We start from the raw sequence: 9,681 nt of genomic DNA, 5'->3' as shown, positions 1-9,681 counted from the left end.
GACGCCGCTGGATCCACGGGTGGTGATATCTTCTGTCTCTGTCTCTCTCTTTCTCTCTCTCCTCCTCTCTTTATACATGTGGCATGGGACTTGTTTGTGTAGTTGAGTTGTCTAGTTAAGTAGTTGCCATTTAGTTATTGTATCTACCCTCATGACTTGCATTCTGTATTAATAAATGGCTAAACTAGTTGGCTGGTGTCGTTTCACCTTAATTCAGTCCAGGGCGATCACGAACTTGGTCATTGGTCCCAAGGGGAGGGAGGTCATCCTAAACGTCTCCTTTCAGCCCCAACACAAAGACACCAGCCAGACTCCCCCACCCACAGCGGGCAATACTTTTCCCCCCTGTGGTATTTTTGGCATGTGAGGTGGCAGGGAAAGGGTTGTGAGTGTGCAGAAGCATGGCTGGGAAGCAGAAGGAGAGGTCTCTCGATGGCAGGCAGGGAGCTTGGTAGATGGAGGCAAGGGCCTCCAAGACCCTCTGACTTGGGCAGCTGTAGGCAAGTAACCCCTCGTTAACATGACACCGGTATCCTTAGCACTGGTGTCTGTCCCCAGGTGGCAAACGCAGTTTCGGTGTTCGGAAACACCCAGCTCATTACAGTCCCTCTACTCACAGGCAGGCATATGCCAGAAACCTCCTGCCTTCGCAGCAGAGAGAAATGTTGAGGCAAAGGTTGTCTGAATCATTTCAGAGATGCGTTGGACTCGCTAAAAGCTATTACAAAAAAAAAAAAAAGCTGAAACAACAAGGTGTCATTATTTTTTTTTGCTGACAAGCAATATCGGCAGAGCACGCTGTTACAGGAGCACCCCCCCAAGCAGGGGGAGATGGGCCACCAGCATGGACATGGCCAGTCTCTCAGGAGAGTGCTAGCCCAGGCAGTAGGGCTACATGCCCCTCCGTGCCACGTGGTCAACAGCCCAGGGTCAGTCCCAGCCATCTTTTCTTGAGCAGTAGGGACACAGCCCGGGATGCTGGGAAGGGACTGAGGCAAACACTTGCACAACAGCTGGATGCTGGGTCTTTAGCTCAGCCCTCACCATGGCTCCTGCCAGGAATAGGGTGTGAACTATAAGATGTAGATGGAGAGACACCCAGAGAAAAATCAGGTGTTTCTTCTTCTCTTTGGAAATCTGGGAAATGCCCTCCTGAGTACATACTTGCCACCACACCAATGTCTATAGTGCTGCAGGTTCTGTTTACATGAGAAAAAAGTGCTGTTAAGTCTGACAAAACCACAGCCCAGTAAATTTCATCATAGTGTCATATTACCACTGAATGAAAGGTTGCTTTCCCTATATATTAAACTTCCCCAAACCTCAGTCCTATGCCAGAAGCTGAGCTGCGGACAAGTAGGTAAGATACCACTGCTCAGGGCGGGAGTTCTCCTTCCCTTCAGCAGTACCACCTCCTTTGCATCCCAGAGGCTGCAGCTTTTTCCTGCCTGAGATTTCTGCTTGAATAAGGATACTGATATTTGTCCTGTAGTTCTGGATTTAGGTCACCTGAATTTACATGGCTCTCATCCACACGTGAGCCTATCTCCCTAGGCTCCCCTCACAGCCCGTGAGGGGAAATGGGTGTTCCCAGAGTACAACTCACCCTAAAGTAGGTAGCCACAATGGTTTAGACAGCTTGCATCTTGAAAGTGTTGGTTTCTGGGTACAAAGAAAGTCTGAGGAGATTCAGGTGAATCTGTCCAGGTATGGCGAAGGTGGTTTGTATATGGAATAAGGGCATTCATGGTGGGAGTGCAGCAGCACAGGGCACTGAACATTACTAATTCTGTTTTCTGAATTAAATATTGGGGTTTGAGATTTGGAGGAAGTTACCAGTGTGTTGTAGAAGAGACGGGTTTGGAACACCAGCAGAAGTGAGAGGTCACAAATCTCTTTTGAATGGCTGCAGCCTGGTTTGTGCCAGAGCAGGAGACTTGCCATTGAAGTCTCTTATAAAAAGAGACACAACTCCCATTTGTGTATTGCTTTGCCTACCCAACCAAGAGAAACACCCCATCAGCTCAGAAAGAGTTTCTTTGTGTTTATTTGGCAAGCAGTGCGATATATCAGTGCCTTCATGCATGCCAGTGCTGACTGATTGATTTTCAGGCTGTTTGGCATGCTCAGGAAGAACCACTCCACGTACACAATGCTCGTGCTGCTGGGCCTTGCTGCCCTCCTGGGTAAGTCTGTCACCCCTCGCTGTCTCACCCCAAGCAGCCGGGCACATGCTCCCCGGGGCCGGGAAGCAGGAGACATTGATGCACTTCCTCACCTCCCTCCCCAAAAATCTCGGTTGCCGTTAAAGTCTACCCAAAGAGAGAGTGCTTGGGTCCTCTCGTGAGTCTTGCAGAAGGAGGGGTGGCCCCTGAGGGATGGGTGGGCGCAGGGTGCTGGGCGCAGGGTGCTGGGCGCAGGGTGCTGGGCGCAGGGCAGGACCTCCCCTCCTCTCCATCACAAAGAGGGACAGAGGCAGTCCCGTGTGGCTCCTGCACCCCACAGCCCATCCTCTCCGGGGTGCAGCCTCCCCTTGGGTTTCACTTGCAGTCACAAAAGGTTTTTACTGCTTAAGCCTTTCCGTGTCCCGTCTGCAGGTGCCTCCCAGGGCCGCACGGATTGCTACGGCAGTGTCAACAGAATTAGAACCCCTGGGGCTTCAAGGAAAACTGCAAAGCCAGAGGGTTTACCCTACTCTGGTGAGTATCCCTCTTCTGCCAGACAGCTCCATTTCTCCATGGGACAATAATGCCAAATCCTTCACATTTCCAAAGCGCTGAACACACTCTAGCTGCTGAGCCTGCATAATATCCCTGTAGGCGATCATCTGCCTCCTCCCAGAGGCAAGGCAAACAAAACGTTGGTGTAATTCTGTCTGTATTAGAAAGAGAGAGGTGAAAGACAATTCTGAGTTTTAAAAGTTATTAAGCAATTATCTTTACTTTTTATTTTAATTACAGGAGTTAGAGCTTCAGAAAAGATCGCTGAACGGGACCTAAGAGCTATGGATCAATATAAAACACTCATTAAGAAAGTTGGTGAAAAACTGTGCATAGAACCAGCCCTGATTGCTGGCATCATCTCCCGGGAATCTCATGCTGGCAAAGCACTGAAGAATGGCTGGGGTGACAATGGAAATGGATTTGGTTTAATGCAGGTATTTGCTGATACTCCACTAAAACCTGATAAACAAATAGCATATAAATAAAAGTAAGACTCCTAAACATATCATCCATTACAGCAGGGAAATGACTTCTTTTTGTTGTTTTGGTATTTCTAGGTTGACAAAAACTCACATAGACCTGTGGGACAATGGAACAGTGAAGCTCATCTTACCCAGGGCACAAACATACTTATCACAATGATAAAGACAATACAGAAGAAGTTCCCACGCTGGACAAAGGATCAACAGCTGAAGGGTAAGGTACAAGCCACAGGTTTTGTCCAGGAGAGAAGAAAAACTTTAGGATGAGAACATACTGAATTAGTTCCCATGTTTCTCAAAAACTACGTTTCTAGCAGGCTGTGGCTTAGCTTTTCACCCCTCTTTTATTTCACCGGCAAAAGACAAGCTTCGTCAATTCTGTGTAGTTTCTGCCTTTCCTTAGTATGGCAGTCTTGCTGAGTTTTCACCACCATGTGGCAAATATTTATACACCTGAAACCTAGTCTATATAAGAGCTGAGCTTTAACTTATCTGACCATGAGGAGTCTCCTACAGCCATTCATGTTAACAAATAGCTCCATGGTTTACTTGAACGGGGCCAGCAGTTCACTCCATATCTCTGTTGACAAAGGAGATGAGTTGTTTGCTCTCAGGGAATTGCAAAATTGTGCTGCGCAACATCGAATAGCTGCCCACTTCAAAGCAGGCTGCACCCCGCAACCCCCTTGGACTGCTGGGGTGCCACAGCAGGTTTGTTTCACAGCTACCTCAGATACCTCTGCTTTTCAACACAGCATATGGAGTAGCATATACACAGCTGCAAGACAAAGATAATGCAATGTATTAGTGTGTTTCAGCTCTCCTTTAAGAGCAGTAGTTTTCAAGAATGAGTGAGAAGTTACAAGGATGATGTTGGATATGATATGATATGATATGACATGATATATGATATGATATGATATGATATGCTCCCATTCTATTCTATTCTGAACAAGCCCAGTATAAATGAAGGCCTTGTGCTGGGCCAGGTAAACGGTACAAGTTCCTCAAGCTGCAAATATCTGTGAACACAAACCCTCAATATCTTTCAGATGTTTTGGTGGATTCAGGAAAAAATGTAAGCTGTTTGCAGAGCCCCATTTAAGTCAAAGAAGATCTGATAACGCCACCTATTCCCCTTCCAAAGTCCTGATAAGTGAAAGCTTTCAAAACAGTAAAAGCTGAACACATCAGGCTGGAATTTTCCCTGGTTTTTTTAAGTCTGTATGAGTTCTTTTGGAGTTTTGTTTCAGGTGGGATTTCTGCCTACAACGCTGGTCCTAAGAACGTCCAAAGCTATGACAGAATGGACATCGGCACCACCCACGATGACTACTCCAACGACGTGGTTGCGCGAGCCCAGTATTACAAGAAACACGGATACTAGACTCGGTAATCTCTACTGAGTAACTTCCTTACCATCACCTGCATGACAACCCTGAGGGAGACAAGACACAGAGAAGCTGTACCCTGCAAATCCATAGAGATGCAAATGTACAGAAATGATTTACATGAATAAGAATTTGCAGACTAAAGCCCTGAATTTTTAAAACAATATTCAGTAAGACACCAGTCATATAGTTTCTTTACAAGCAATATGGTTTGGATTTTACAAAGGGAATATTACCAAAATCTTAATGTTTTTGTCTGCTATCTACTTATTCTCTGAGTTAGGAGGAATACCTTGTTTCGTTATTGATAATTTGCTGCCTTCCAGATCTTAAAATACATTTCTGGCAAAATATGTCATTCTCTTAAGAAATCAAAAGGCAAAATACTTCCTTGGATATTAGCTTCATGATTTATTTTTTCAAAGCTGCTTGATATTTACATTATGCTGTGGCATAGTCATTTTTTTCTGAATGCTAATTTTTCATATAAATGCATAGAATAGATGGATGCTTTCAGTCATACAGAAATAAGCAAACAGAAATTGAATAAAAGTGTTATTAGCAAACAAAGCAGGACTCCAATGTACTCATATTGTCATGTGTGTTAGCAAAGTTTGGATAAGTTTGATGTTAATTTTAGGTAGCTAGAGAAACAGAGAAGGGAACAGGATGAAATACATGCTTGCGCTTCACAAAATTCTTTGCCCTCTCTGCTGCTTGAGAAGAGTGACAGTCGGGGAAACAGCAGTCTGAGTTTGGTATATTTTGGTGCTCCTATTCCTTCTAGACCCAGAATTGAACTATGTCGTGGTTTAAGCCCAGCCAGCAACTAAGCACCACGTGGCTGCTCGCTCACTCCTTCCCCCCAGGTGGGATGGAGAGGAGAATTGGAAGAAAAAGGTAAAACCTCATGGGATAAGGAGAGTTTAACAGGGCAACACAAGGAGGGAAGAAGTAATAATAACAATAATACTAATAAAAGAATGTATAAAGTGAGTGATGCACAATGGAACTGCTCACCACCCGGAACCCGATGCTCAGCCTGTTCCCGAGCTGCGATCCCTCTTCCCCCCAGCCAGCTCCCCCAGTTATATACTGAGCATGATGTCATATGGTATCAAATATTCCCTTGGCTAGTTTGGGTCAGCTGTCCTGGCTGTGCCCTCTCCCAGCTTCTTGTGAAAATTAACTCTATCCCAGCCGACCCCAGGGTAAACAATTTTGGGGGTGGGAGGGTGGAAAAGCAACAGAAGGAGAGGGGTAGATGCATGCAGGACTGAGTGATGCTCATTCTCGAGGGCCAAAGAAAGAGTTGGGTTTGGTCTGGCAGCAAGTAGTGCAAGCCATGCCTTTCCCACCAGCATCCACTTGCATGCTGAGGGAACTTCCTTTATTCTTCCATGATGAGCTTCTGGGACTGGGAATAACTGTATGTCAAAATAATTAGAAAAACCACTGGCTGCAAGCATCTTAAATGGATAGGAAAATGCAATCCAAAGCCATTAACAGTGCACAGAGTTATGATACACATCCTCCCAGGAGCAATTAGAGACCATGCTGAAAACATCCAGCATAGATTTAAACAGGGTAAATAGTGCCCAGCCAACCTGTTTGCCTCCTGCGAGCTGACTGACTCTTTGGAGAAGGGGAGAGGAGCGGATATGGTATACCTTGACCTGCCAAGGCCTTTGTCCCAGCCTGGTGTAGTATCCTTATAGCAGACTGGTGAGACATGGACTGGGTAGGTGGGTAGAAAATTGGCTAGAAAGTTGCCAGGCTCAAAGTATGATGGTCAGTGTCACAGGGTCCAGCTGGTGGCCAGTTGCTAGTGGCATCCCCCAGGGACAGATCCTGCAGCCTTTACTGCTTTGTGTCTTCAGCAGCAATTCAGACTAGGGACAGAGAGCGCTTGCAGAGAGCAAGTTCACAGATGATACCAAACAGCAGGTCCTGGAGAGGTTGGAGAAATGGGCTGATGGTAACCCCATGGTGATCAATTAAGACAAAGGCAAAGCCCTATACCTGGGACAGAATAACCCCATGCACCAGTACAGGCTGGGAGGCAACTGTCTAGAAAGTAAGCTGTGCAAAAAGGGACCTGGAGGTCCTGGTGGACACCATGGGCCCTCACAGAGATGTAGACTAAGAGCACCCTGAGCTGCATTAGTAAAATTCTAGTCAGCAGGAAGGGGAACTATCATTTACCTCTCTTTCATGCTTGTGAGACCACACCTGGAGCACTGTATGCAGTTTGGGGTTCCCTGATACAAGAGAGACACGACATGCTGCAGTGAGTCCAGAAGAGGCCACCAAGCTGGTCAAGGGTGGGAGCACAGGACACACAAAGAGAGGCTGAGGGAGCTGGGTCTGCTCAGCCTGGAGAAGAGTCACCTTTCAGGTGACCATGCTGTCTGGGGCCCTGACTGCACTGATGGGCTCTGCAGCCCCTTCTCCCTCTCTCCCAAGGGTCTGGCTGCCTGCATTGAAGGTCAGCTCTGATACTGCAACATGGCGAGCCTCATCTGTTCTGCCCTCCCATGCACCTTTTGCCTGCTGGCTCAGGAGCTGCATTTAAGCTCACAACCTTGCCCTGGGTCCTCACCTCAGCTGCACTGGAAGTCAGCCCTGTGCCTGGCTTTGTAATCTCCCGATCCTGATTTTCTTTCCTGGCTTGCTCTTGAACGTGTCTTGTAATGACAGACTTGTCCTAGCAGGTCACCTCGATTTGGAAAGACCTTGCTTGCCATCACCACAGCCCATGTGGTGCTGTGAGCAGTTTGTATGGGAAGGTAGGCTGGGAGGTGTCTGCCTCGCTGCCACCCTGGAGGAGTGGCTGTCTGACAGCATATGCTTGGAAACTCAGGTGATTCACTTAATTTTTTTAAATACAGGCTGCACAAATCACCCAGAAGTAACAAATGCTGATGACTATTCAGCTCTTAGATCAACCCATTAGTCCTGCAGAATGACTCTGAACAATCACCTCTGCAGACGCCTCATACCACTAGTTCCTGGGACCAGCACGGAGGGATGTCCCTGTCCCGTGGCTCACCGGCCCACAGGCTCCATTAGCTGGAAGGCACCTTGCTGACACTTCAGCTAGTCCTGCTATGAAATTACTTTGTTTGTTGTGTTTGTTATGTAAAACATACCTGTTTTAAAGCTACTTTCTCTTGTCTTGCCTTGTACCAAATTGCTCAGTAGTACCTCTGAAGGCAAGGTCTTAGCACTGGCAGTCTCCATACTAACTCCCACTGAGCCCATACAGCCAATGTCAGGTGAGATAAGGGCTGTTGTGCATTTACAGTTAAACATGAGCACCTCAGTATTTTCTGCCTCCTGGCAGCTTTCCAGTAGTCATGTAATAAATACATGCCAAAAACATCCCGCCCTTTTTCTTTCTTATTCAGAAAAAAAATGCCAAAGCTTTGTAATTTGCCTTAGCAAAGGTATAATTGGCTTAATATGTATCTTCACAAGGTCCTCCTTACATACACACAGAGATGGCTGCAAACCTCACAGCAGACGTTCACTGCAGACATCCCTCCAGGTGGACGGGTGGCAATTTCACCCTCTCCCCATCCATGCCACCGAGGTGGGCTGCGCTCTGCATGCCAGGATTTGCCTCCCATAGCTACAGAGGGGATTTAGTCTCCAACATCCACCATCTCCTGCCTTCTGGCCCAGGGACTAACACTGCCAACATCCCTAGCCCAGGCCCAGAGCAAGGCAGTGCAGTGGGAGACGAGAGTGGGGAGGGCAGAAGTGTCCTGCTGTGGTGCAAAGGCAACCACCACACTAGGATGCACATCATAGTGTCTGCAAGACACACGAAGCCTTTGTGCTAATCAGCACCAGAAAAGCCTCAGCTAAGGACTGCGTTGGGTTCAGGTAGCCATAGCTCAGTGAAGATGGAGACCAACTGGAGAACCTCAACCACAGCAACAACCATGATCAGAAGTGAAGAAAATGTGACCTGAAGAGACTGCAGAACTGGGACGGCTTAGACAAGAAAAAATGTGCTAAGGACAGGTATATCTGTCTATACACAATAGACAGCCAGGAAAGGGAAAGAAGTAAAGAAAGAGGTTTGCCACGTCCATGTGGACAGAGTAGAACAACTACACATAAATGCAAAAATACATGTAGTTTCCCATTTTTGGCTTTCATTTTTAATTAGCAATGAATACAAAGCATTTAAGTATCGCTCCTTAGTATTTATCTTACAACAAGAACGGCCTTTGCTGTACTTAGGTGAGGTCATGAACAAGACTTCCAAAATACTGGAGAATTTATCTAAAGTCTTAGCTCGGCTTTGCAAGACCCAAGGTTTGCAAACATGAACTTATTACAAAAGACACTGAAATTTGTGCAATTTGTGTAAGTTTCATGGCTCTGTCCTGTTTGCGCTCTGCAGCATGGGGCTTTACATCTGCTCATGGGACAAGTAGAACTTCTGCAAAAACTACTGGGGACTTTTGAAACCAAACCAATAAATAAAACCACCAGGGTTTTGAAATGCATGGTGCAGGTTGCTCCCTATAACAGCCACAGCCTTCTTTCCTTCTTTCAATACTCTTTTGGATCTGCACTATCAGGCTTAATGTCTTTTTGATTGCTTAAATGCGAAACTATAAAACTGAGCTTTGCTACAATGGTGTCTTAAGTTAATTCCTCAAATATGAACTGTTATTACAGAAAAGAAAAAAAAATTACCAAAGCAGTAGCTGAGAATCATGTATCACAAAGGGTATAGTTTACTGATGGGACTACACTACCTAAAAATTAGATGGGAAAAAAAAGGAAGTGCCACTTGATCCAAGTCAATTTAAACCCACATCCAACACTGAGAAGCCATGGGTGCTTCTAAAATAAGTCTGCAGCAGCAAAACACATGAAGAATAATCCACTCAAAATTTTTATTACAATTGGACTTGTGTGATTCTTTGTGAAATGCAGGAAAGGCCTAAAAGCATGTTCTTAATTTTCTTTATGCTGCCTTAAACATTGTTTTGTATCAGACAGGTCCTGAGTGACCTCCTTGGGTGTCTCTCATTTACAGAGAGAACATCTATTAAATGCATG

At 46.0% G+C, this 9,681-nt stretch overlaps 1 protein-coding gene across 3 annotated transcripts; it reads left to right on the top strand.

Annotated features, from left to right (window-relative positions):
- Window positions 1–5,166, top strand: LOC104317148 (lysozyme g). 3 transcript variants are annotated; one of them, XM_069770061.1, is made up of 6 exons: window positions 1–19; window positions 2,113–2,186; window positions 2,598–2,699; window positions 2,961–3,157; window positions 3,281–3,419; window positions 4,459–5,166. In XM_069770061.1, the coding sequence occupies exons 2-6, from the start codon at window positions 2,123–2,125 to the stop codon at window positions 4,590–4,592; spliced, it is 636 nt and encodes a 211-aa protein (XP_069626162.1). In that variant the 5' UTR covers window positions 1–19; window positions 2,113–2,122; the 3' UTR covers window positions 4,593–5,166. The 3 variants fall into 3 exon arrangements, with proteins under 3 accessions (XP_069626162.1, XP_069626161.1, XP_009916148.2); XM_069770060.1 differs by having other exon boundaries at window positions 4–22; XM_009917846.2 differs by lacking the exon at window positions 1–19 and adding an exon at window positions 1,332–1,360.
- Window positions 5,167–9,681: the final 4,515 nt, after the last annotated feature.

This window comes from Haliaeetus albicilla, chromosome 25, assembly GCF_947461875.1.
Source record: "Haliaeetus albicilla chromosome 25, bHalAlb1.1, whole genome shotgun sequence".
In the NCBI taxonomy this organism is placed as follows: domain Eukaryota; kingdom Metazoa; phylum Chordata; class Aves; order Accipitriformes; family Accipitridae; genus Haliaeetus; species Haliaeetus albicilla.
This window is presented reverse-complemented; position numbering and strand designations above follow the sequence as displayed.